Genomic DNA, 26,916 nt, shown 5'->3' with positions numbered 1-26,916 from the left:
CCGCATCACAGCGCAGGCTGCACCGATCCGCCTGTCGATCTCTCGCTCCGTCCTCCCCTCACTCGTAAACAAGACCCCAAGATACTTAAACTCCTCCACTTGGGGCAGGATCTCCTCCCCGACCTGGAGCGGGCACTCCACCCTTTTCCGACTGAGAACCATGGTCTCAGATTTAGAGGTGCCGATCTTCATCCCAACCGCTTCACACTCGGCTGCGAACCGCTCCAGTGAGAGTTGGAGATCACGGCCTGAGGAAGCCAACAGTACCACATCGTCTGCGAAAAGCAGAGATGAAATACTGAGGTCACCAAACCGGATCCCCTCATCGCCTCGACTGCGCCTAGAAATTCTGTCCATAAAAGTTATGAACAGAATCGGCGACAAACGGCAGCCTTGGCGGAGTCCAACCCTCACTGGAAACGAATCCGACTTATTGCCAGCAATGCGGACCAAACTCTGACATCGGTGGTACAGGGACCCAACTGCCCGTATCAAGGGGCTCGATACCCCGTACTCCCGGAGCACGCTCCACAGAACTCCCCGTAGGACACGGTCGAACGCCTTCTCCAATCCGTTCTACCCTTTTGCAAAGTGTTTTTTAAATGAAAATATAGCGATTCATATTATACTTATAGAAAACATACAACACACCGGCAAAAACAAAAGTCCCGTATTACATATGTGATAAATTTGACATTTTAGTATATAGTATTACATTTTCATGTTATACATTTGAGGTTTCATCCCGAGTTTAACCTTCGCATTCGGCAAAACTAATTGAAGCCATTCTTTCTGATTCACGTCACAGGTAGAACCCCATTTAGCAATCTGTGTCTTTTTACATATTAAATGTTTAACTACTTAGCCTTATAATAGTTTTATAGAACAGCAACATCGTTCCGGAGTTGGTAACTTTATCAACAAAACGGACCTGACCTGAACCAGAAGAAATTGCTTCATTTTGTTTTGCCGACTGCTACTCAAAACAATTTGTGATTCTGTACTTTTTTTCTGCTGTTGCAATACACTTCCATCGTAAGGGCAGAATTGCAAATTAAATTTGTCACACTCAATTCAATCCACGTTGTGATGCTCTTTCTGGCGTGTTTGTCTCGGCCACTAGAGGGCAGTATAAGGGTTCATAACTTTACTACCTAAAACCTAAGTGGACTTTATTTAGCTATTCTTCCGAGGATAACGAATACAATTGGTTGTCTGTCTGCATGTGTTGCTAATAAGTATCAGTAGCTAACCTCTTATAGTTTAGTGAATAGTACATGAGATGTGTGGCTTTGGACAAAAGTGTGCAAACTCCTCATTGAAATGAAATGACTAATTTCATTCAACACCCCTCCACAACTGAGCCTGATAAACATCTTTCAAGTCCCTAAACTTACTAGCCCAGTAGTTCTCAAATGGGAAGCATCTGATTTTTTTTTTTAGCGGCATCCATGCAAGGAGAGCGTGAACCCAGAAGTTGCCTCCTTGCCAGCAAGAATGACCAAGAGCCTCAGTAGAGCACAAGCGTCTCACAAAATGCAAAAACAGTACAGTGTAACTATGCAATGTTTAGTTCTGACAATTGGCATTTTATTTGTTTGCCATTTCTGCCCTCTATTGAAAAACTGTACTAACCTGTTTAAAACCAAAAATTGTTAACCAAATGTTAACCAAGTGGTTTCGCGAATGCACTTTCTGGTAATTATTCAGTGAAAGAGTCAGCAAGGCATTGGGAAAGCTTTTATTTGATGAATGAAGTCCATGTTAGAAAAAAAATAAAAATTACAGAAACGGCTTGCGAGATGTCTAGTGATTTGCGTAAGGTTGTGTTTATTTCCAAGTGACTGCTGGCATGAGAAAATTGATCATGTGGCATCGGTATTGCGGAAAAGTAGTTGGAGCCATCTAGTTTGTCGTCTGACAGGTGTGGGAAGTGCACAGCTTCTCCAGATCTGTGGAAGAAAAACAAAAATGTATTTAACCAACATCAAACTTGGTACATACTTTGAAGGTTTTAAACAAAAAAATAAATGATCCATACCTGGAGTGGAGTCACTGCACTGCCTCAATGAGGTCATGGCGTCCAAATAATCTTGTCCCAAGAAGCTCTTGTAATCAGATGTAGACGGCACCTTCTGGAGACACTGTGTGGAGTCTTTGAAAAGCAAGTTCTTCTCAGGTGTGGACTCAAACATTCTAAAACTTTGATCGTTTCCCTCTCTGCCGAACAGGACCTAGCAATAAAAGAGAGACGAGTGAAAAAAGAATCAGCTGCGGCATCCTCAAATACCAATTTTCTGCACCATTTGCAAGAACAACAATGACGAGGCGATGGGCGACTTCCTACCTCCTGGTCCTGAAGAACTGTGACAACTTCATCGCGGGTCTCGGGACGGGTCACCACGGCGTGTGCTGGGGTCACCGCCAGGTGGCAAGACTCAAAGTCCGTGACGGGCACCGGAGCCTTGTTGGGGCAAATCAACTCGTAGTCATCGCTCGAGACACCGGCGGCCCATGCTGCACCCTTTCCTGCAATGGAGCCCGAAATATGACTTGACCGGATATTGGAATGGTGATTGTGGGGAGGGTTGAGCGTCACGTTACCGTCGCTATTTTCTCCAACAATCGTATGTTTAATGAAGGCCACGTCACCAGCACCCTCAACAAGACATCTGAAAAGCGGAAAATACTGCAAGATCAAGTTTATATCTTTTCATGCCGCATTATGCACTATTTCCTGGACAGCACAGTGCAGAAGAGGTTTGCACTCCTGCCTCAGTTGAGGAATTCCAATCATTTTCTCCAGGTACTCATGATTGCTGCATTCGTTCCAAAAAGATGCACGGTAGCTTAATCGAAGACTACATTGACCATATGAGTGAAAACGTGCCCCGCAAGTCCAAAAATCACCTCGGATAGACCTCAGGAACGTCTTCACTGACACTGACAAGACCTATGAGAAGTAGCGATAGACCGATTATGGTCCGGGCCGAATATCGGGGCTGATATTTGGCATTTTGCCGATTATCTGTATCGGATTTTTAAAAAGTTAAATCCGATAAAGTAAAGTCTCTCTCTCTCTCTCTGCTGTGCTCGTGGCCTCGCCTGCAGAGGCAGATTGGCTCAGCCACAGATTTGGTTACTTGCGCAGCCAATCAGCCGAGGGAGGTATAGTGACAGACTTTGCCCACTTATTTTTTCAGGAGAGCACGGTTAAGCGTTTACCTAAAGGCCCCAACATAGCCGTAGTATTTCTCCTCCGAACTGGCTTGGCACTTCGCTTTGTCATTGACAGCTTTGCCGCTGCCGGCGCACTGAGCGCAGAATGGCGAGTCGGCTGGAGATCCGGGAGCGCAGCCGCTACTGAAGAACTTGCCTGAGGAAACGAGAAAAAGCATGTGTCAACTTACAACAAATTCTAATTTGAATTTATCCAGTCATGCATTGCCATCTTTTGCACGTGCGGACTTACTGAAGTCGCAGTCGCCAGTCTGCTTGTGGATTTTACCCATGGGAACGTTCCAGCCGGCGGTTCTGCCAAAGCCGGTGTGGCAGGACTTCTTCCCTCTCAGGTTGTCCCAGGTCACCCCAGAACCCTTCTTCACCACAGCGACAGCATAATAGGAGGAGGCCGAGGCTATATACATGCAATGTGTTCATATGATTAATTAATAAATAAATAAATAAATTAATAAACAAATAAATAAATAAATACATACATAAATTAATAAATTAATAAATTAATTAATCAATTAATCAATTAATAAATAAAGTAATTAATTAATACATTAATTCATTAATTAAAAACACACACAAGGTTGATTTAAAAAAGTCAAGCTGTCTCCACTCATCCAAAGTCAACTAAGAGACCACCCAAGACCCTAACAAGGACAAGCAAATAAAAAAAATAAATAAATTTAAAAAAAATGATTTACCTCCAGACTGGCTGCATTTTGCTGTGGGGAGGAGAAAGGTTCAAAACGTTACTTGATATAGAAAAGAAACAAAGAAATAATGTGAATATACCTCCATCGTATTGCTCCACCATGGCTGGAACCAGACCGCACTGCCCGGCGCTGTACACCTCTCCTCCATCCACTGCCATTGCATCTGCATCTTTGCTCTAAAGTGGCAGAAAGAAACAAACAAAAAAAAAAGTTGAATAAGCGGTTCAGTGTCAAGCAGTAATGTGAGGGAGTCTTAATGGAGAATCGTTAAACTGTTCAAAATTGAGTTTGTGGCTGCTCACGATAGATGCTATGGGGAGGGAAAAAAAACTAAGCATTTCCCATCAATTTTGTATAACAACTTGCGATTGAAGCAAATTTACCTATCCTGAGAATTACAAAAAAAAAAATGGTCTCATAATTCAAAGTCGCTGACTTTGTTACCCTGTGAACATCGGTTCTTAAAACTTTGTATCGGTGAAACTGATTTCTTGCCACAGCTCTCCAAATTATGCAAGTGGAAAACGGCTTCAAAAACAAAAATGTTGGCCAGTCTGAGACTTTCCATTTTTTGACTGGTAAAATTGGTGCATCGGTCTAATTTTTTATTTTGATTTTTTAACTTTCCAGGGGGCACTCATGAGCATGTTTAAATTCTTCGCAAATTAAACACAGCCATTTCTGAGTACGTTCGTCATTTTACCATGATCATCTTCATGCACTCTTCCACGGACGAGGCAGTCTGGCACAAAATTTTGTTTTCGCCATCCGCCATGCTGTTGACACTCCATTTGTCACATTTACGAGTCTCGCTCAGACCCACGGAACACCAGGTGATCGCTTTCGATCCGGCTGCGGTGAACTCTGCAAGGAAATGACGGTGAAATTCTCAACAGGAGTTCACCCGAGTTTGACGACGGCGTTTGTCGTCGTTACCGTTGTTCAGCGAACGCACGATGCTCAAGTAGCTGGCACCCAGATAGAGGAAGGCGTTTGTGTTGGCAGGCAACCTGACCAGCTTTTCAGTCGAGTCTTTGAACATCAGATTCTTGGCGGGTGCATATGCTTGAGAGGAGAACAGGTCAAAGTCCTGTTTTAAAATAAAAGATGAGAAAAGTCAAGCATTTTCCAGATTTGCTTGCGTCTCCAGAGCTCAGAACAATACAGTGGCGTGACTTAAATGACATCCAATGAAAGTATTTCTCAAACTACCTGCACTGCGGTGAGGCTATTCCAGATCAAGTCCGCCAGCTCGGGGTCTTGGCGGGTGACCACGGCGTGAGCCGGCACCCTGGCCAGGTGGCATTGTTTGTAGTTGTCAATGGGTTGTCTGGTGTTGTCCAAGCATAGCAGCTCGTAGTCGGCCTTCATGTTGTCTGCAAGGGAAAATAAAAAAAAGAAAAATGCAATTAAGCGGATATCCTTTTGACGGACTCGAAATTGTTTCACCCAAGCGATTACAAACTTTTTTTTATTCGTTTTATTTATGATTGAATACAAGAAAGAATACAAAAGGGAACTGACCTGGTACAGTGAGATGCTTGACAAACGCCACATCACCGGCATTTTCTACCAGGCACCTAGTCAAAATTTAAAAAAAAATATATTGTGGATAAAAGTTGAAATGGATGGAACGGCAGATGCAGCGAAAAGGTTTAATTATTGACGCCCCCCCCCCTGCACTTTAAAGTACCGTATAATTTTTTTAAATTTAATTTTTGATTGGGAACCATGCAGCCAATTCTGTGGATTTTTATTTCACCAGTAGGGGGCGCTCTACAGTTCAGAAATTGCTAATGCTAATTAATTTTATTTAATTTTATTTATTTTTATCTCTTCTGTTTTAATTAGCAAAGTTGTTGCTGAATTAAAAGGCACTGTTTTAACAAGCTTTATGTGCAATCACAGTACAAAATCGTTCTGTACACGCAGTAATCAACTCATTTTTGAAAACATAGAAAACTGTGACTTATAGCCTGGTGCTGCTTGTATGTTGTTTTTTTTTTTGTTGTTGTTCAAAATGATACGAGTGGGGGAACACTACTTACTGGAATGCGCCGGCGTAGTCATAGTAAGGCTCGTCGTGAGACCGCGAGCAGTCTCCCTTGCAGCCTTTACACAGTGTGGAGCCCTTTGCCGCTCCAGGAGCACAGCTCTTTGAGAAGAAGTTACCGACCGCTGTGCCCCAAAAAAAAAAAATCAAAAATTCAAAATTGCTTAAATCAGGTCAAATCACCAACCATCGACATCACTCACCAGACTCAATTGTCTCATCTTCAATGCCTCCCCACTTCAGAACACCCAACTTAATAAGAGTTCCAATCGGCATGTTCCAGCCAGCAGATTTTCCCAAGCCGGTGTGGCAGGATCTCTTGCCTTGCAGGTCTCTGAGGCCGAACCCGGTGCCCTTCTTTACCACGGCGACAGCATAGTAGCAGCTATCTGATTCTGAGCAGACGGAAGAAAAAGGATTTCATGTCATTTGAAAAATGAAGACATTGCTTTGGGCCATTCGACAGAAGCGAGTGCATTTTGTGATATGGTCGGTGGAAGTTGTGTTGGGTCAAACCACCACGGATCAATCAATTCTACACGACAACTTTGTATTCTTAAGGATGAATTCATAATTTAGTGTTGATTTACTGGCGCCATAGTCCTCAGCAATTATGGGATGGAGTTTGTAGTTGACCAGTCCAGCAGTGTAAATGTCTCCTCCATCCAATGTGATTGCATCTGCTGAACCTTCCTGTCCACAGAAAAAAAAAAAAAAAATCAAACTCCATGTAAATTAAAGGCAACCATGCTGTTTGTGTGTCGTATAAAAAAAAAAAATAATAATAATAATAAAAAATAAAAAAAACTCACATGAATGGCACCGATGCATCCCAAAGAGTCGGATTTCTTGACACAGGAGAAGACTGGCGCCTTAGCGGCGAGCGCCAAACACTTCTGATGCTCCTTGTCCGACTTGACGCACCAACGCACATGCTCGGTCGGGGCCGACAGCACAACAGCTACTGCAAAAATGACAACAGTTGCATGTGCAGCAAAATTAGTGCAAGTTTAGTTTAGTGTTGGCGTTTACCAATATGAACCTTTCGCCGGATTAAGGATAAAATGCATGTCGGGACTACTGGTGTTAATAGTGCAGCACATTTTAAGTAAGGTTAAATTGTGCGCTAGTAGAGAAAAGCCATTACTGGTAAAGGTCTAAATGCCATTTGAGTACAAATTTGCATTGATATCAGATTTTCTCCAAGTGCGAGTATGCCATTTAATCAGACAGGACATACTATGTTAAAAAGATTGCCATTTACCCAAGTAGCTGAGCAGCAGCGTAGGGCGCAGAAGTGACGAGAGGAGATGCTTCATGGTGGATGGTCTCCGAATCAGCAGAGTGAGCTGCAGTCAGAGCGTGCTTTTATTGCCACACTCAAGGCTGGAGGAGGGGGGAGATAAATGACATGTTTGCTCAGTTTGCCACTGTGTGTATGTGTGTGCGTGCGTGTGTTTTGCCTAATACACACGGGAACAAATGACTAATAGAACTCGATATATGTTTTGTATTGAACTCTTAATGCTCCGCTTTTTATGCATGCAGAATATGAAGATTAAAGGAAGCATGATATGTAGTAAACGGCCAGGAAAAAAAAATTCTCCCAAAGTGTTAACATACAAAAGGGGGGGGGGGTGCATGAGGTCATGTCCCCATGCAAGATTTTTGTTCCATCCAGAAATTCAAGTCAAGGAATTAAAAAATAAAATGCATTTAGCATCAAACAACGTTTAAAAGCTGGTGTGGATTTTTATGGTGTTTCTTTTTCCACTCTCAAGTCAAATTCGATAATATAGTTTAATGTTATGCTGTATTCGAGTGATAAATCCAAATTATCTTAATATTTTAATCTGCAACAATCCTATTTATGAGAACTATCAGCATTGAGCTTTAGCAGATTTGGTTCAAATAGGCAACGTGCATGCTGAAATTTAAAAAAATGTCAATCAGCTGAATGTTTAGTGACATTTGAAGCATTTAGATTGACAGCATTTATATTTATCATAAATACATTCCTCAACTTAGCAATTAGGTAAACACTAAATTGCATTGCTAATTAGCTTCACATTTAGAATCACCACAATCATTTACATTTAGTATTTAATAATTGGATTTATCATTTAGAATATCCAATCTGAGAAATACAATAAATGCGTTTAAAAAAATGAAAAAAGAGGTTACAAACAATGCTTTGAGGTAAAAATGTGACAAACTTTATTTTCCGCAATGGACACAAACAAACTCACATTCCGAACCACAATTTTGTCGTAACAGGCGCCCCCCCCCACCCTCGAGCCAAACAAAAGGATTAGGAAAAATAAAATAAACACAGAATTCATTGTCTAACGTGTGGTGATTGCCATTTCAAACTATAACTACGAAAATAAGAAATGCTCCAGCACGCTAACTAAGACAGAATTGGGGCAGTTGTGGAAAAATAAGCAAATACGAACAAAATAAATAAATAAATAAATAAATAAAAACCGCCCTCACCAACTGCTTTGTGTCTTGTTCTGGGTGCCACTGTTATGCAGAGCAGTAAAGTAAAAACAAGCAATTGATCGGAAAAATATCTTCTCGGTCCACCACACTATTAATTGGCCGCAGGTGCTGCAACAAGCAGGTAGGACATGGCGCATGTAGGGAAGGGCGCTCCTAGCGGTGGCCAGAGGAATTGCCGGAACGCCATCCCGACTGCACGCAAGATTATTTGAATTTCAATATTTCAACTGCCCCCAAAATAAATCTTGTCCTTCCTTGCTCGTGTGAAGCACATTGAATTGTCTTGTGTAGGAAATAATCTATATAAATAAAACTCGAAATCCATTTAAATGCATATGATTCATCGTCATCTGACATCAACTCATTGCAATGGGAATTATTTCACAAGTACTGCGCAGTTTCCTGAAACTTCTTTTGTGGATGGAGAGATTGGCAAAAGATAATCTGATACTACATTAAATTTTGTCTTATGAACGTGGTCAACTCTTGAAAGGTTGTGTTACCGATTGCCGTGTTTGCCATGTCAACTTCACTCAAAAAAAGAACGGAAAGGTTCACATGGTCACTTTGGTAAATTGAACTAGTAACACTCCCCACTTTGTTCTCCATGAACAAATATTGGAAAATCCCCAGATACGTTTCACAATACGTTTGTGTTTGCCCCGACCTCCCATTAGGTGTTTCAACATTGGAATGTTTGCACTGCAATTTAGATTAAAACGCTGAACTGCGACAAAATAGTACTTGAAATGTTGACCATACTTTGGCGTGCTCAAAATGTTCTGAGGGAAGAGAGGAAGTCAGGATTTTGAGTAATTCCTGCTTTTAACTAGCATCTCAAATTATATACTAATTACCAGACTCTAATAAAGTAAAACCACTCACCTTTTGAAAAGGTCTTGGTAATCGGACGTTACTAAAAAAATCATTTGTGTGGTGTGTTACGAGTGTTTCAAATTTAAGATCCGATATCAGATGTCGTTAAAAGATTAACCTGAACGATTATCCTGTGGTGTTGGGTGTGTTTAAAAAGTGATTTTCTCTTCCTTTCGGATTACGATCAACGTCAGTAAAACCGCCGATTATCGGATGTCACAAAAAGATTATGCCGGGCGGTAATCCTGTGGCGTTAGGTGTGTTAAGATGACGACAGCCATCTCTCTAAAACGATCATCTTGTGGTGTGCGGTGCGTTACAGAATGATTTACCCGTCCTTCCGAATTCAGATCAACATTAGCAAAAACCTGATTAATGGATTTCTCTAAAAGATGATTATCTTATAATGTGGTGTGTGTTCAGAATGATTTTCCACCCTGATCTGTTCGGAAATTGATCGGGCGAATAATCGTATGTTAAGCACGTATCTTAAAAAGCATAATTTTCTTCCCTTCTGCTCAAAGTCAGGAAAGGCCTGATTATCAAATATCTCGAAAAGATTATCCTGAGTAATTAGCTGGAGGCGTGGAGCGTGTCTCATGTGATGTGATTTTGGTGTCCATCCAGTCTGCTTGCAAATCATTCAGATCGACAGCTGCAAACGCAAAGTCTACACAACCCACACATATTCATCGCTCAATTTGAGCATTTTCTCAGTCAGGTCAGCAAATCCGGCGAAAAAAAAACGTATGCAACTATTTGAACGACCGCCACGACACGCTTGAGTGCCATTGGGAAGAAAAAACAAAAAAAAACAACTGGATTTGCTGACGTCTCAACTATTGAACAGCATTGCTACAACTATCGAAGAAACGTGTTGTTCTGGTGAGCAGGAACGCGACTCAAACTTTAGCATGTGGGGGAGTGAGTGTAAAGGTTGAAGGTGAGTCATGAGTTTTATTTGAAAATCAGGACGAGATTACGCTACTCAAAAAATCCCCAGCCGGACGTCACCTCAGATACTCACAGGCTGATTGTAACTCGATTTTTAAAACATGTGAGCGACCAAACACACATTGTGACGAAGAAAATTTGCCTTTTTGCTAAATGTGCTTACAGTTATGTAATCTATATCTTAGTAATATTGTGCATAATAGACTATGTCATGGTGACTCGATATATTTTAGAAACTCTTGTTTGCGTTTTCCAACACAATGTAGTTACCAGATAGCCTAGCTTAGTTAGCTTATTTTGTATCGTGAAACGTAGCGTGGTGCCCGGTGGAAGACAACTAAGCTAGGCTAACCGTTAACTCGTTGGGGCTAACTTAGGACTCTTCTCGGCCGAACTCGGTGTTAGCCGCACAGATTAGGGTTTACTACCATAATGTCGATGTCTTTTCAAAATGTTTCACCCATTTCTTGACAATCCCGTGCCTCCATTTTTTTTGCTACGTGATCCTACCAGTCGCAAAATGGCCGCCATTGCACAACCATGACTCATGTAAAAAAAAGGAGCAGCGTGCCCCTGCTAAACATTAACATCCATTGACATCATTTGGAGAAGCAAGCCAAAAGGTCAAAGGTTGACCCCAAAGCGGGGTCAACACTCGCTTATGAAATGGGACACCCGTTGAACGGGGTCTGAGGTTCCCACCATATTGATCCATTCATTCGCCTCCTTTGTCCTATTCTGCAACGTGAACTTTTTTTTTTTTTTTAAAGCGAGAGGATCGCATTGGCAATGTTTTTTTTTTCTGTGCAAGGCTAACATTGCATAATTTTAGTTTTAGTAAAACGGAGACAACGTGGTTGCATAAGTGTGCAAAACCTTTTTAGCTGGGGATCTGGCGGCGTTCACAATTAACCAAACACGTTCAAACTTAAATAGAAGTCATTACACGCATGTGACGCCATTTAACGTGCCTCAAATTAACTTGTAATTAAGTTCAGTTGTTCCAGTAGGCTTTTCCTGACATTTTTTGTCATCACATCTTAAGCATCAAAATGCATGAAACCGCATGCTCCATTTTAACGGTGTTTCGAGGTTGTGTTACATAAAGTGCTGGTTGGCGGTCTCATTTGGCCTCCAGAACCTTTTGTTCACTCCACAAAAAAAAAAAAAAAAAAAAAAAAAGATCATTTCTGCACAGCGAGGGGTCAAGTCCTTTTGTATTTGTACAGATGCAAGTCTCTTAAAAAAAAACTCTAGCAGTGAGGTCTAAAAAGCATGACAACCTGTCTGCTGTTGGAACACATGCAACTATTGATCTAAAACAGCACTTTGAACACGCTGTCCAGGGCAAAAAGTGTGAGCGCATACTATCGTGTGGGGAAATAATTATTCATCTCCCTGCTGAATCGGTAAATTTGCAATCTTCCAAAGAAATTAATTTAGAAATTAATCGACAGAGAGTATGCGCTCCCTTTTTTTTTTTCCAGTTTAAAACTCATTCACTGCCATTGACGACTAAAGACGTCAAAGATCCTTTTTTTTTTTTAAGTCTTTGATCCTCTACATCAACGTTCTATGCAATTAAAAACCGAGCAAAACATTTTCTTCTTGAATTTTGTCCGATTGCATCAATTTCTGTCCATTGCACAATAATCACCAAGCAAGAAAAAAATTACAGACTGATGGCTTCTCTCTGGAGCACCCCGAAACATTCAGCAAGAGATTCAAATCATTTCCCCACACTGTGTGCTTGAAATGTAAACGATTTACAAGAAATAGCGGAGACCAGCGCTGTGAGGTGGAGAGGGCACTTTAGAGCACCTCGTTGTTGCGCTGTAGAATAGCTCTGCGACAACCCACTGGGCCATATTCCACTCACCGGAGGTTTTAGGCCAGGGGTGTCGCGGGTTACGACTTCCCTCAAGCTACTTTTGAAATCAGAAGTCAATGATAATAATTTGTTGAATTATTGTGTTCAAGTTACTATAAAAAGTAATGAATACAAAGAATTGTTTTAAAATGTTAACCTAATTATTGATGACACATGACAATTTAAAATTTTGGTATAGTTTTCAGCAAGGGTCATGGAAGTTGACACGCATGATTTGCTTTTGTGGGCCACGTAAAATTATGTGGCGAGCCAGATCCGGCCCCCGGGCCTCGAGTTTGACGCCTGTAACTTTTGCGGCTAGAACATGTTGGAATGTTACAGACATTAGAAAATAAATTTCAAGACAGGATGGAGTCATGATAATTGATTGCAAGTTTATAGTTGAGCAGGGCGAGCTTTCCGCACATTCTGCACTTCTTGTGGTGTTGCTTTAATTTCACTTTACAGGGACTTGAAAGGGAATTTCATTTGGTGAATGAAAATATGTGATTGTTAGATATTGAAACTTGTTTTTGAAATTGAAATGATCAGACAGCTTTGAGGAAAAAAAACTTTTGCACTAGTCTAAAAGATCCGAGTAACTTTCAGCATAATCAAAAGAGAGGATTGGATTAAAAAATGAATAAATAAATAAATAATTGAATTCAATCTATCACTGTTACTTGAGACATTTCAAAAATGTTTTTACTGTGCTTTTAATGATGATTCCAACCATCATCTTTCATGGCCATTTTCTTCTTTTGATGTATTTTATTCATTAACAAATACTTCTTTGGTAACCTGTGCCCAAACGTACAATATGCACCAAAATAATAATTACAAAAAAACAACATGTAGAATTGTTGTCTCGAGTGAGTGAACAAGACACCAAACAAACAAACTCCCTTGTCTTTTCTTGTGTATTTTTTTTTGCGGTTATATTTTATCATGGGCATATTTTCTTGGCAGCATATAAAAAGAACATAAGAAGGAACGAAAGAGAGGAACCAATGTTAAACAGCATAACCTCAACGTGTCGCTCTCGCTCTCTCTCTCTCCCGCCCGCTCAGCCATCTCTGTACAGCAAAGGTCCAAACAGACTGACGAGATGCGCACCGGCCTTCGATCGTTCCGTATCAAAAGTTGTCTTCCCACAAAAGAAGTACCGCATCGTCCATTAGTCTATATTCGTGCGATAGAAATGAGAGTAAAAAGGTGAGCGATGCGCTCGTCTTTAGAAATGTCAACACATCTTTGAATCGCGTAGAGAGCACAGTCGGGTCCGAATGAATGAATGAATGAATGGAGAAGAGTGAACCTCCATTCTCTTGTTTCCTGGTACGGGGAATAAGAGGAAGTCTTCTCTGAGAGTCCCTGCTGCAGCATGATACGTGATGATTCGATTCGAATGGAATATGAGCTTTAAGTATGGTCATTCTATTCCAATGGGCTTGCAATAAAAAAAAAATTAAAAAAAGGTTGGGGGGGGCTGAATCTTATTACGAATTGAAAGAGTTGTTGGTGTCCGGTACTGGCCAAAGGGGCTGTGAATCTGCGGGACGATGAGAAGGGAAAGGAGAGCCCCCTAAACCACCGTGAGCCTCCTCTAACCCAGCCCCAGTCCCTCTTACTGTCCACCATGGTTGTCGTTGGTTTTGAGTCCACTATGGGCTAGTTCCTCTCCTGCACAAAGACAGTTTCTTGCGGACAAAGCCCCGCCTCCTGCAGCGTGATGTCATAGTCCAAGTGGGTGAGCTTCCGCCGCGGGAAGTTGGTTACGAGTTCGAAGCATTCGTTGGGGTATCCTTTGGACTGGACGTGTCTCACCAGCGCCTTCAAGTCACACAGTAAATGTTAGACACGACATCGCCAGCACAATTACAATCGAATGACGTCGAATGCTCAGTTTTCCACGGACGCCGTTTGAGAGCGCTTCATTTTTGCCCACATTTTGTTACGTTACAGCATCAAGTTTTACCTTGCGTTAATTTCAAGATACTCTTTTAATTACTCATTCACTGCCAGCTTAGGGAAAATGAACGTACTTATTGGCTTCTATATCCGTCAATGATTTTTTTGTTCATAAATTGCAAGCCTGGTGCCATTTATACAATTTTGAGGGAAACATTTGCTAAAACTTGAATTTTGGCCTGTAACATAACCAAACGTGGCAAAAAGTGAAACGACTACTCAGCGTATAAACAGCATACATGTCCTCTTGAAATGTATTCTGCATAATCGACACTTCAAAGGCACTTTCCCAGACACCCAAAGACGTTTAGAAGAGTATCATGTCATGTCACGCAGTTGTAATTATTATTAGCATTGGTTTTCATATTATGTCAATGAGGAGGACAACACTTACTATAAGTTTTGCTTGAGAAGACAAGGATATTTGCTCTCTTTGTCCATCTGGGTAACGAAGCATCAATCTGGCCTTGGGACCTGTGTTGAAAATAAATGTAAAAAATAAATGAATGAATAAAGAAAGAAATACGCACACTTAGGTTTTTCTTTTTTTTTTTACACAGTTTAGTTTACCTGATAGCGATAAGTGTTAATAAATAATAAAATAAAGTAAAGTAAATTAAATGTAATTAATAAATTACCTTAAAATAACAAATAATTGCCCCATTGCCTGTCACTTATTCAATATATATATTTTTTTTTTATTTCCTCGGGGGATGATGAATGGTATTGTATCGGCTGATTAAAGTGAAGGACCAATTACAATCGGGGCACCGTACCATTGTCTTCTGGACAGTCGTCTTCACAGGTCTTGGACGGCCCCGCGCTGTCAGTTAGCGCCGCACACGTGTTGCCCCCGAGACCCGCGTCCGTCTGGGTCTGACGAGACCCGGCGAGCGAAGGCTCCAGGTGGTTCTTTTTGCTCTCCTCCTTTTTGTGACTGTGGTTGTTTTCTTTAAATGGAGATTTCCGATGACAGGAAGACGTACTATCGGGATGAAGACGATGCTGGGCGGACCCGACTGACGGGACTGCGGTCGGATGTTTGTTGGTGGAACTTTTCTCTTTCGGGGGTTCCGGCATTTCGCCGTCCGAACCGTCGACCGATATGGGTCCCTCGCTGTCGGAGAAGGGCTCGGCGTCTGAATCTTCCTCCGACCTGGGAGACTCGGGGGCCTCGGGGACACTGGAGGACTCGTAGTGAGTTTCCTGTAGGGAGGCCCGGATGGCGGCCTCCAGCTGGCTGTCTTCGCTGGCATCGATCAGACTCTCCTAGAACAGAAAACAAAGAGTGCAGCTGTTAAAAACAAATCAAGGAAGAACAATAGCATGTCAGGCGGGGGGTGACCAAACAATTCTGCAATTCTGACCAAACTAAACACGAGCAAAATGATTACAGGGCGTCCTTGATTTATGGCAGAGTTCTGTTCCTACGGCGTGACCCGAATTCGTAAAGTCACACAATATTTGCATGTTGAACACGCCTAGGCCATATCAGAGGAGAATCACTTGAGGCTTGTCCACAGCGGCTAAAATGTACGCACTATAGGGTTGGAGTCTGGGGATAAACTTGGCCAACAGTTTGATTTATTTGAAAAATTGGAAAACGAGTTCATGGTAATTGTGAGCCGTTCGTAACCTTGAATCATAAGAAGTCAAGACCGTCCTAGACCAAGGCGCCAAAACCAAAACATGGTGTTGCACATCGCTTGGCTAGATAAATAAAGGAGCACATTAAGAAGAGCGAAACAGAAGTGAGAAATGAGAGACCCACAGAACGAGCCCGTTTGGCAGGCGGTGCGGGGCAGGATGGCCCGTCCAGCTGCCCGTGTTCTGCCAGGAAGCCGGTGGCCTGCTCCAGGAAGGACGCCACGTCCAGCTGGTTCCACTCCACCATTTTTTGACCTAGGGTGGTAAACACAACTGCGTGCTTCAAAACAACATTGAAATCCTAGTAGGTGTTTCATTTACTCAGCGTAATTCCGGTCTTTAACGACAATGTTAGGTTAGCTTAGCAATTAGCATAGTTTCTCCATCTTTCCCTCTGTTAATTACTCATCGTAAGCCCCTCATGAGTACGATACTTTTAAGAAGTCTATCTTATTTGTCATGCGGGTGTATGTAGTTTGAGACTTGTGTAGTTTAAAGGAGTAGGAATACCCCGCATGCCTTGAGGTGCCCTGTTAGCAATCGATTTTTAATCATGATTACGGGTTTGTTGCTGTGATGTGAACTAGAACGTGTGAAAATAAGAGCTGTGTCTTTAAAAAAGTAAATAAATACATCTTTCTACGTTAAAACATGTATGTAAACAATCCTCAACCAATGAACATCTTCATCGATTAATCGCCCAGCCCACAAGAACACTCACCGGTGCGAGGATCCAAAATGGAAATATATGGAAACTTGTTGAGTTTATAGAACTGCATGTATCGTTGTCCCTCTTCACTGTCGTGATATACCTGCAACAAACATTGAGACAAACGTTGTTTGTAGTAGATAGCTGAGCTAACAGCAGGGCCAGGATGTGAGCGCAAGAAAATCCGCGTACCTGCCAGAATATGAAGTGTTCTCGAATGATGGTCTTCACGGCGTCATTACTCCACACATCTCTGTTCAGGCACTGGCAAGCAAAGTCTTGGACGTTCTGAATGTTGATCATCAACCACTTGTTCTCCAACTGGCCGCAGTCTTTTGCCTATGCGCGACCAGAACGACACAACAGAAACTCAAATTCAAACAACTGATGCATTGGGGATATGATTTGAGTAGCCAGTGGTGGCTTTGTGGAAATGGCGATCATTTGCAGTCTGGATGCAAAAGAAGTGAGCACTGTTGAACTAAAAACACCCCCTTTTTTTTTTTGTCAATATTTCTTTTTAATATTCGGGGGGGGTTTTTTTGCACCAGAATTCATGGCAAACTCTTACAGTTTTTTTTAATTACATTTTTTGCGCTTAAAAAAATCTAACTCTTTGGTTTCTCAACACCAATTTTTTCAAACACGTTTATACCGGTGAAAATGTGTGTAGTCTGGCTCGACATTTATGTCACGCAGCAGCACAAACTGGAAAGTTTGAAACACAAAAGTTTCACGTGTCGGTTTGCGAGCGACCCCTCACCGTCTCAAAGCTGCCTTTGTGCATCAGCTCTATGGGAGGACGGAAAAGGTCTGCCAGCGTGCTCAGTTTCTTGTCCACTGTTCCACCGTTCCGCAGCTCCTGTTCCTGGCGGACTGGAAAGAGACGGGGAGCGAGTGAGGGGCACACATACCATCGATGGCAGGATGAAAAGGTTCACACAGACTTCATTGTAGGTAACCACAACAGTTAGCTTTCAGTAGTACAATGAAACGTTATAGAGCAATTCATTATGGCACCGATTGATCAAAGAAAACTTTTTTTGCATTATTAAACAGCAAAATGTGCATGTGAGGAGGTACAGGTAGTATTAGTTGTCCATTCCAAGTTGCACATTATAATATTTGTGACTTTGAGTGTGTGTGGCTTAAAAAACGTGGGGCCTAACATTGTGAGTGACATGGGAGCCAGCGAATGAGAGTGTACAATACGATACAATACGAATACTGTTGAGTGCATGTGTGTCAATTGTGCTCATTACAGGTTTCATATTTTTTATTTTTTTACAGCTTGTTCAGTAAAATGATTGAAAGTGCAGAGGTGCCTTTTTTTAATATGCTTTATCAAATTATTCAAGTTATTCGATAAATCGTTTCAGCCCTCAAAATGACTCACTCGTTTCTGTTTGGAAGTCTCTAAAGCCATCGAATATGGATCGGGCCGGTCTCCTTCGCTTTGGCACTGGAGGTTTACAAGGCATGACAAAAATTACAAGGGTTGCAGTGAGTGCTTGCGAGAATAATGTGATTGAAAAAACAATGCGATACCTCCAAAAAGTGGCTCTGGCTCCACAAGTATGTCCTGCTTCTGGGGAATGGGTGCTCGTACTTCGCTGTGACCACACACAAGACAAAAAAAAAAAAAAACGACGAGCATTCCATCACACAGAGCATCACTTTGAAGAAGAAAAACCTAAATAGCTGGAGGACGAGCATTTACTCTGAAGGCGGAACTCTACTGCTAGATGCCGCCGAACCGGAACTCGTGCTGGGCTCCTCTGCCACCACGCCTCCGTCCAGAAACATGGTCACTGCCATTTCCAAGTTGTTGTTGCATGCTTCCAACATATGCTTCCCTACACTCTCTGTGGCTCCTGGTGGAGTATTGAAAGGGACATGTTACGCATTTTTTACAAAATTACAACATTTCATGCAGCTCGCAGGTGTCATCTTGTATCAGGCGGTCGATCGATCACATCCCATAATCTGCGCCTATGCCCACACAGGGCTCCGCTGGTGACTTGAACTGGAAGGAATTGCAATGGTTTGTCAAGGTATGACCTGATAACTTGAAACGATTTAACGTGATAACTTAGAACGTTTTAACATGAACCTTCTCACGTTAAAATGTGAAATTCATCATGTTATAACGTGACTCTTAACTTTTTTTTCCGAGCGTGACAATAATGTTTCCGTAAGTTACCATGTTTTAACGCGAATAATGTCTAATAATGTGTTACTGTTCTCGCTGTGTAGTTTGTAGTTTTAATAGTTGTAACATATCCTGCACGGGAGTACTTTCACACTTCCGTCCCCGACTGCGCATGCGCGTTTCTGTCTTCCAACATGGTGGAGCTGTAGCACATCAAACATGTCTGCGTGAAATAAACTTTACTCTCTCTCTCGTCTTTTTCATCGCGTGCCCAGGAGCCACCGTTTTGGGGACGCGCGGATCTCTAACGTGCGGGTTGAAAATGAAACCATGACGCGTGGGGTTTGAACGCCACAGTCACGTTTCTTTCTTTTTTTAATTGAAGAGATGACAAGTTGTAGCAGAAGGCGATGATCACGATGGAAGGCAAACCTCCATTCTGCAAATACGAACAACAGGCGGTGTCTAAAAGTGGCATAAAACGTACCTACGGGCTCACGATGTGTAACTTGTAGTGATAGCCGCTAAGCACTAAGGAAGAGAGGTTAAGTTGCTGTTTTAGAGGTTTAAGTTTTGCACGCATTCACAAGTGGAGAGTCTTTTAGTGGAGTTGGCCAGTTAACACGGGCTGTGCTTTTTTTCCCCCCACTGACAGCGGAGGGGCACCAGCCACATTGTACGTCCCTCCTTACAACTGCGCACGCATTTCCTGGTCGGTCCCGTCACGGGGAGATGTTCCCGCACGCCCCTCACACACTATCCCTCGAATTAGGCTGGAATCCAAGTTCAGTTTTTACCTGTTATTGCTGTGAATTGTTGTATTAACCCGTTCACCCCCGGAGCCGAGGTGTCTCCGAGCGCCGCCATCTTACCGCCACAAACAACAACATAAATGTCGCGCATGCGCTACGGCATTTTTCCCCCGCTGCCTGGCACGAGCAACGTCACTTGGCGCGAGTGGTGCATTGTGGGAGTTGTAGTATTTTACGGAATCGGTAATATATAGAGTTTCACAAAGGGAGGAGTAGAAAGTAAGTAGGTGCAACTTATCAAATGTGGGGAGTAAAAGTAAGTGGTCAGAAAAACAAAAGCTTACCTTTATTGTAGATACATGTTTTTTTCTCAAGTACAATAAAGTATTTGTACTTTCCATCACTGTCAAAAAATCACAAATGAAAGCAAAACCTCCGTTAAGTAGGACTATACATTTATTGTTGTTTGCATAATACATTCCATTTCAAGTCCAAAAAACCCTGTGATGTAGATTATTTAAACAACAAATAGTATATCAGTTTACTCTTTCAGTGGCAATTTAAGATCACTTGATTTGAACAACTTCAGGTCACTGGCAAAAAAACACTCTTTCAATCCATTACTCGTCATGTAATTTCCTTAAAACCAAGTGTAAAATAATGTCGAAAAGGTGTATAACTTTTTAATTGCACAAAAAAAAACATGTCACTTTACCAATGACGTCAAATGAACAAAGCAGTTTCTTTGAATGTATTCATGGATCAACTCAAGTCCTCTCAGTTATTTACAAGAGACCACACAAACAGCCCAACAGCATTTTTTCTAGTTGAGTGCAATTGTCAATAAATAATACAGAATGTGTCACTGCAGCATCTTTAAACTCATCATCCACTCGAGGTAAACCAGTAAAAACCTTTGTGAAGCACTCCAAACAATAGTGACAAAGGAACAAGCAAAAGATCCAAAGCTGTGATCAATATTACGAAACAAAAGAAAAAAAATGATTATTTACCATCCTATGTAGACAGATGTTACATTCTTGTAAGCTTTATTTTGACGACAGCGGTGTCACTCAGTTGCATGATGAAGAATAAGACAAGACTGGGTCGCGTTTTGCTAAGAATTATGTTAAAAAAAAACGTCCATTATCTGAGCCGCACAATACAATATCCATGAAATTTGCAATTAAATTTGAAAAGATGCGTCTTCAGATTTAAAGGTTTCATGCCAGTTTTGAACAAGATCATACAGGATATACAAGGAGGGCAAAAAGTAGGTAAACTCTAAAAGCAGTGTTGGACAGGAACAGAAGGGAGGACCGCAGCAAAGTGGTTTAAAGCAAAAGGATGCAAAATACAAAAAAAAGTAGGCATGAGAAAAGGAAAGAAGGTGATGAAGTGAGGGAGTGACAGAGTAAGGGAGGGGAAAGGAAGAATTGAGGAGGGAAGGAAGTAAATAGGAAAAAGCACATCTGAGATTAAAGGACGGCAAGGAGGGCGGAAAAGCATGTTTAAGTGAAGGAAGGGAATAAATAATGCAAGAATCAAAAAGAGGTGTGATAAAAGAAAAGAAAAAACTGAGGGAAGGATGACAGAAAAGACAAGATGCCATGAAAAAAAAAAGAATGTCATAAAATTGTTGATCATTTTTAAAGTGCACACCTACCTTTGGCCAAGCTTGTACGACAGTGCTACCTTGATTTACGCCTTTTATTTGTTCAATTTACTCTCATGTCAAATCAACATTCCCAATTGAAATGAAGTGTCATTAATCTGCCTGCCGCCAAATAAGCACGATTTATTATACATCATTTTAGTAAGAGTTGCGTGTGTGCCTTTGAGAGGTGTGGCCTATTGAGTGACATCACAAGCTTGCGTCAGTTTGTTTATGTGTGAACATTTAGGTTGAGGCCGACAGTGGCCATTATGAATATGGAGAAAGGAGGATTCGGTGATCGCGGTGAGTTCAACACTGAAGTGGACGGCGTTATACCGTCCTGCACGTTTAAAAGCGGATGAAGGTGGCGTCAATCTGGCGCACGCTAGGCAGCGCCAGCATGATCTTGCGTCGGTACTGCGGGTCCTTCTGCAGCGGGTTTCTCTCCAGGTAGACCGTTTCCAGGGATTTGGCGTTTTTCAGCTCGTCCAGGTCTGACCAGTTGTCGATCTGGTTGTCGTTCATCTGAGGGGAGTGGCAGCGCCAGGTTAGGACATTTGCACCTTTTTTTGTGTTCTTTGTTTATTAGATGTGAGCCTTATTAGATCTGACTTGGGGTGAGGGACGGAACACATTCTGCACGGGTTGCCAGCCAATTGCAAGGCACATCTAGACTACTGAACATCAGGGTATTCATAATTTGTTTTTGTTTTTTTAGAGATGGTATTTATATATTATTTAAAATTGTTGTTAGTTTTAAATCATTTCTAGAGTGGGTCTGTTTGTATTTTTACGAAAACACTCAGTTTCAATTCGTTTTAGTATTAGTTTTGTTTTTTTAATATGGAGTATTTTTCAAATGCAACTTAAAAAAATGGTCACTAACTATTGTACAATAAAGTAAACTAAAATACAGAAATAAACACATTTAAAATAACCTCTGAAACATCGTATTAAATCAGAAACAAGCAACTGGGGGTCCCACAATAAGGGGGTTATCCCTGAAAAATTTGGAAAAAAATCCAAAGTATGAAAGAACACTGGGAAACCAATAATAATGTACTATCACCACTAGATGACAGACATGGCCTAGTTTCTTGAACGGTAACTTGAGAGCCCTTTGCACTTGGAAAAAAAATACAACATATTGTTATTTTGTTGTTTGCTTCAAACCGTTGGTGTTGAGTTAGGAAAGTGGATCTTTTATGGATGCATTGAAAAATGTATTATAATTAAATATATATAAATAAATAATTTATAAACAAAACAAAATCATGAGCAGATATTTGTCACATATGCAAGTATTTTGCCTACATTCACAATAGATTTTTTTGTCATATATCCGGTTAGGACGTATGAGTGTATATTATGAGTGTTCAGATTATTTAAAAAAAAAAAAAACATGAAACACAGAAGACCCACCCAGAACTCCTGCAGCTCTGTCAGATGGCTGATGTTCTCGACCTTCTTCACTCTGTTGGCTGCAATGTCCAGAGTCGTCAGCTTTTTCTGATGGGAGGGAGAGAGAGAGACAGAGAGAGAGAGAGAGAGAGAGTCATGCTGGGCTAACACAGAAAACACTTTGCAGCAGCTGCTGCTGTTGAAGCGCATTCTCACAGCCGGCAGAGTGCACAATGGACGGGTGTTTGCTTGACTCACATTGTTTTCCAAGCCCTCAATGACCTCGATGCCATTGTGGCTCAGGTAGAGCTCTCGCAGGCTGACCAGGTTCTGCAAACCCTCCATTTTAGTAATACGATTACTCTGAATGGAAAATCAAAGTGGTTGGAAGGGAAGAGTTATTGAGGACAACTCAAATAATCTTTGAGTTAGGTCAGTGCCGAGTACCTGAATGCTTAACACAGTCAAGCTGTGCAAACTGTCCATATTCTGCAGCTTGGTGATTTTATTGGTGCCGAGGAATAAGCTTTGCAAAGACGTGAGTGTATCCAGGTTCTCTATGACCTAGGAAGACAAAGAAAAAATAATGACGATGACTTGATGAAACCAACGCGTTCGCAAGCGCGACAGCAAACATACGCGAATGCGATTGGAGCCCAGCTCCAGCATTTCCAGACACGGGAAGTGGCCCAGATTGCCGATGTTGCCGATTTTGTTGTGAAGCAAAAAAAGTTTCTTCAGCCGAGTCAGCTGCTCCAAACCTTCCACCTTTCTCACAACGTTGAAGGACACGTCCAGCTGACTACAGTTGAGACAAAAAACAGAAAAGGGCTTGTTTGGATCGAGAAACGCCATTTATCTGCTCCGGTGCCACAAAAAAACACCAACAAAAATGAGTTTTAATATACATAAAAATCGCACGTCACAGTATTGGAATGTAGCCACAATGGGGCAGTGTAATACTCAAATATTCCAATATTCAGAGGTTCAAATCCCAACTTACTCCAACTGCGTGAGTTTGTTCAGGTTCTCCAACTTGCGGATTTGATTGTCATACAAGTCGAGTTCTCGCAGTGAGCTCAAACTGTCGAGATTTTCAATTTTTTTAATCAGATTCTGTCGTAAGGAAAGGGTCTGTGAGGACAAAGAGCAGACAGGATTGACAATGCTGCATTTTTCAGAGTTTTTCTTTCATTTCAAAGAGGCAAAAAAAAAATTCTTGAATAATCAACAACACTTGCTAAATGTATCACTTACTTTTGCTTTCTGTAGCACTTCCAGTCCTTCAATTTTTCCAATACGGCAGTGAACTAGGTCAACATCCTTTGTAAAAAAATAAATAAATAAATAAAATACAGAGGTGGAAGAGAAAATGTGATCAGCAAAAAATCTTCACAATAATGCAACTATTTTATTTAAAAAAATACTTTTTTTTTTACATTTTAAAAATAACACAAAATCAATATTTGTTTGTCCCAATTAACCAATAGAAATGATTTATGAAAAAAAAAAAGCGAATATGGCCAAATAGGATCATAGGACGGATAAGAAAACGCTTCCCCTCACCTCCTCTTCCGGGTCCAAGGTGATGGTGTCCATGTCAACGGGAGACTCTTCTTTACCTAGAAGGAGTGAAATCATAACATTAGCACACGTGAGAAAACAGATCTCGTGAAAGTGTCGTGATGACATACTCGTGGCGGGAGGCTGATTTGGATCCATGTCGCCATTGATGCTCTTCCTCCTGGTCTCGTCGTCGCCCGATTCCTCGGACTCGCCCCTCCGATCCACTACAAGTCAAACACACAAAATAAAATGCACAGGCTTGGCTAACTAACATGCTGTACAATTTGTTTCCGATTTCTTGAAAGAAATCAGATTTTATTAGTTAACCTGTTTTCTTATACCAAGATTGGTAACAACAGGCCTAATACAAGGTGCAAGTGGGTTACGTAGTAGGGATGTAACGATAACGGTAAAATTGTGATATTAAAATTGCCATCTTTGTAATCTTGTCACCATATTAATAGCGACAAATCTGTTAAATTCCAGCAAGCTCCAGTGGTTAGTTTATGAGTGTACCAGTCTAATTTTTATTAGCCATGTTTGGCCCAGAGAAACCATTTTTGTTCAAGCTAATCGCCAGATAAAGGGTAATAAATAACAGGGACAGGATTTTAAAAAAGGTTTATGGTTCCAAGGCCAAGCTCTTCCATCATTTCACTCTTCAACCCTTCCTTCCATGCTTTCTTTTTTTTAACAATCCAACAAGCCAGCCACCAATCATCCGTTTCCCTCATGATAGGAATAATTCTTTTCACACATCCTTGTTCCCTTGCTCCATCCCCTTTCTTCTCATCTTCCATCCTTCCTTTCATCCATCCTTGAATCCATCTTTTCTTCTGCCTTCCCCTCTTTCCTTCTTTCCATACATTCTCTTCTTTTTCCAGCTATTCTTGCATCCTTTCCCGTCATAAAATCATTGAATCCTTGTTTACTACCGTCCATATCATTCTAAAATAATTCGTAGCTCAAACGTGCCTTGCTGCATCACTCTGTTCTTCAGCCTTCCTTCCATTCATTCTTTCTACCATGTATACTAGGGGTGTCAAACATACAATATGTGGAATATTGACACCAATTGTTTTTATGTTACAGATCATGATCTTTCTCGGCCACTGTTTAAATGAGTTTGACACCCCTGATCTACAATTTTGTGCATCATCCCTTACCAATCATCTATCCTTCCTTACATACCACCCATGAAGCCAGGTTTCCTTCTGATTATTTTTCTTTTCCTCCCTTGACAACATGCTCGTGTCCTTCAACGATCCTTCCTTTCAAACCGTCCTTGTTGTCGTCCATCCTGGCCCCTCTCCGTTCACTTTTGTCCCAGTCTGTATTATATTTACACTGCAATCTTTGACCGACAGCAGTGACATAATATCAAGGAAACGCCACCCTGCCTGCTGATCGGTGCAGATGACTTACAACAACAATCTGTACGGATTTGTTAGTGTGGGTGTGCTCCCATCATTCCGTAGCTGTCTGTTTTTCAGTCTGCCGTCCGTGTCGTTAAATTGCCATACATACTGAACGGTGTGAAACAGTTTGTAGAAGAACGTTAGCCACACCATTACCTCCCCGGTACGCGTCGACTTGTCACGCCGGGATCGGACATGGATTATTGCGCACAACGTGGTCCGGGTTCGCCGAAAGCCAACCACGTCAGCCAGCGAGCCTTGTTGTTAGCACGCTAGCTAGCAAACGTGAACCGGACATCTGTTATACACACGTAAACGACAATTCGAATACACTCGTGGGGTGAAGAGTCGCTCGTCGTCATAAGTGACATTCAACCTGGCTGCTGGTTTAGACGGGGAGATGGCGTTTCGATAATATTTACTCACCTTCCATTTCTTGCGGCTCTACAACGGACAGGGAAGCCATGTTTCCTGTAAACACTCCTGGCAACGGCTCAGCCAATCAGAGGGAAGGACGTACGTAAGACGGCGCGCCGCAAGGTTGCGCCAGTCGCACGCAAAGAACTGAAACGTAGAACCGCCATACTCGCGGTTTGACTAAACACTTGCCACCATAATAAACCCATAATAAGGTAAACGGATTTGAATCGTAAATTAGTCAGCTAATGATTTTTAAATAAATCTACACCGTTACATCTCAACCGTGTTGGTGGAATTTTTGTCATTTGCCCATTTCCCGAGTAGGTTTATTAAGAGGGCCAATTCGTGGGGGGGTTAAAATCCACTTCCGGCCCGGCCGGCCTTTGTTTATCGAACACTTTTATAAAATTTGCTCTACCCCTACAAAAAAAAAAAAAAAATGGCCGTCCGACCAAGCCGGATGATCGGACCGTCACGCCCCCGTGACGAACTGCCCAGCTCTGCTTTTATGGGCCCAACTTCGGATGTAATCAAATCATTCTCAGTGTAGTAGAGAAAGTTAATCGTATCTCGACTTGACCTTCTGTCCCCAAAAAAGATATGAAGGGGTGACCCTGCCCCGCTGAAGGCTTTTGGAGAGATAAAAAAAGCAAGGTGTTTTGTGTTTCAGGAATGCATATACAAGAACAAATGTTGAATATGTCGCTCCCTATAAGGAGGCAGACACAAGATACGTTCAGGTCAGAGAGATTTCTTTGACATCAGCATGTGACCAAAATAAAAATATTTATCCATTTTTTTTTCAAGTTTGGCGGGCTGGATTAAAACGTTTAACGGGCCACATGTGGCCCCCGGGCCGTAGTTTAAAACATGCCTGGAATCAAACGTGTATTGTTCAAGGCAATAATAAATTTGCCATGTCATGGCCTGAAGAGAAAAACATCAAATGACACTCATTTGTTTCATAGGAACACATTTAGTTCAAGCGAAGACAAAGTGAAGTACAAAAAAGAAATTC

The 26,916-nt window shown here is 41.6% G+C and overlaps 3 protein-coding genes across 6 annotated transcripts; all 3 read right to left on the bottom strand.

Moving 5' to 3' along the window:
- Positions 1-1,726: 1,726 nt before the first annotated feature.
- On the bottom strand, positions 1,727-7,386 carry tfa (transferrin-a). 2 transcript variants are annotated; one of them, XM_088310253.1, is made up of 17 exons: positions 7,265-7,386; positions 6,813-6,964; positions 6,591-6,693; positions 6,204-6,395; positions 5,996-6,125; positions 5,472-5,527; positions 5,160-5,323; positions 4,884-5,037; positions 4,651-4,811; positions 4,027-4,123; positions 3,936-3,956; positions 3,473-3,637; positions 3,226-3,376; positions 2,605-2,672; positions 2,348-2,529; positions 2,042-2,234; positions 1,727-1,952 (listed from the first exon to the last, which is right to left on the bottom strand). In XM_088310253.1, the coding sequence occupies exons 1-17, from the start codon at positions 7,317-7,319 to the stop codon at positions 1,906-1,908; spliced, it is 2,091 nt and encodes a 696-aa protein (XP_088166379.1). In that variant the 5' UTR covers positions 7,320-7,386; the 3' UTR covers positions 1,727-1,905. The 2 variants fall into 2 exon arrangements, with proteins under 2 accessions (XP_088166379.1, XP_088166380.1); XM_088310254.1 differs by having other exon boundaries at positions 2,348-2,672; positions 7,265-7,349.
- Positions 7,387-11,534: 4,148 nt separating this feature from the next.
- ubxn7 (UBX domain protein 7) lies at positions 11,535-19,630 on the bottom strand. 2 transcript variants are annotated; one of them, XM_088312160.1, is made up of 11 exons: positions 19,482-19,630; positions 18,253-18,406; positions 18,081-18,145; positions 17,929-17,994; positions 17,296-17,408; positions 16,725-16,871; positions 16,545-16,635; positions 15,948-16,078; positions 14,953-15,445; positions 14,571-14,650; positions 11,535-14,038 (listed from the first exon to the last, which is right to left on the bottom strand). In XM_088312160.1, the coding sequence occupies exons 1-11, from the start codon at positions 19,585-19,587 to the stop codon at positions 13,877-13,879; spliced, it is 1,608 nt and encodes a 535-aa protein (XP_088168286.1). In that variant the 5' UTR covers positions 19,588-19,630; the 3' UTR covers positions 11,535-13,876. The 2 variants fall into 2 exon arrangements, with proteins under 2 accessions (XP_088168286.1, XP_088168287.1); XM_088312161.1 differs by lacking the exon at positions 19,482-19,630 and adding an exon at positions 19,172-19,427.
- A 1,502-nt stretch (positions 19,631-21,132) lies between these two features.
- ppp1r7 (protein phosphatase 1, regulatory (inhibitor) subunit 7) lies at positions 21,133-26,054 on the bottom strand. Of its 2 annotated transcripts, none has more exons than XM_088311927.1 (10): positions 25,905-26,054; positions 24,189-24,284; positions 24,061-24,116; positions 23,752-23,817; positions 23,498-23,628; positions 23,134-23,296; positions 22,942-23,058; positions 22,753-22,857; positions 22,516-22,602; positions 21,133-21,618 (listed from the first exon to the last, which is right to left on the bottom strand). In XM_088311927.1, the coding sequence occupies exons 1-10, from the start codon at positions 25,942-25,944 to the stop codon at positions 21,442-21,444; spliced, it is 1,038 nt and encodes a 345-aa protein (XP_088168053.1). In that variant the 5' UTR covers positions 25,945-26,054; the 3' UTR covers positions 21,133-21,441. The 2 variants fall into 2 exon arrangements, with proteins under 2 accessions (XP_088168053.1, XP_088168054.1); XM_088311928.1 differs by lacking the exon at positions 25,905-26,054 and adding an exon at positions 25,635-25,847.
- Positions 26,055-26,916: the final 862 nt, after the last annotated feature.

This window comes from Idiotropiscis lumnitzeri, chromosome 12 (genome assembly GCF_059441095.1).
Source record: "Idiotropiscis lumnitzeri isolate Australia: NSW breed Sydney's pygmy pipehorse chromosome 12, RoL_Ilum_1.0, whole genome shotgun sequence".
NCBI lineage: Eukaryota > Metazoa > Chordata > Actinopteri > Syngnathiformes > Syngnathidae > Idiotropiscis > Idiotropiscis lumnitzeri.
This window is presented reverse-complemented; position numbering and strand designations above follow the sequence as displayed.

What these genes read in the sequence shown, in the direction of transcription:
- tfa (XM_088310254.1), bottom strand. Translation starts at nt 7,319, where the DNA reads ATGAAGCATCTCCTCTCGTCACTTCTGCGCCCTACGCTGCTGCTCAGC. An exon ending in ATAGCCTCACCGCAGTGCAG is followed by an intron (nt 5,038 to 5,159) that starts GTAGTTTGAGAA and finishes ATTTTAAAACAG; the next exon opens with GACTTTGACCTGTTCTCCTC. An exon ending in GGCTATGTTGGGGCCTTTAG is followed by an intron (nt 2,673 to 3,225) that starts GTAAACGCTTAA and finishes TCCGCTTTTCAG; the next exon opens with ATGTCTTGTTGAGGGTGCTG.
- ubxn7 (XM_088312160.1), bottom strand. Translation starts at nt 19,587, where the DNA reads ATGCGCGACATTTATGTTGTTGTTTGTGGCGGTAAGATGGCGGCGCTC. An exon ending in AGTAGAGTTCCGCCTTCAGA is followed by an intron (nt 18,146 to 18,252) that starts GTAAATGCTCGT and finishes GTGTGGTCACAG; the next exon opens with CGAAGTACGAGCACCCATTC. An exon ending in CTGCCAAACGGGCTCGTTCT is followed by an intron (nt 15,446 to 15,947) that starts GTGGGTCTCTCA and finishes TTTCTGTTCTAG; the next exon opens with GAGAGTCTGATCGATGCCAG.
- ppp1r7 (XM_088311927.1), bottom strand. Translation starts at nt 25,944, where the DNA reads ATGGCTTCCCTGTCCGTTGTAGAGCCGCAAGAAATGGAAG. An exon ending in AGAGCCGCAAGAAATGGAAG is followed by an intron (nt 24,285 to 25,904) that starts GTGAGTAAATAT and finishes TTTGACTTGTAG; the next exon opens with TGGATCGGAGGGGCGAGTCC. An exon ending in TTGAGGGCTTGGAAAACAAT is followed by an intron (nt 22,603 to 22,752) that starts GTGAGTCAAGCA and finishes CCCTCCCATCAG; the next exon opens with AAAAAGCTGACGACTCTGGA.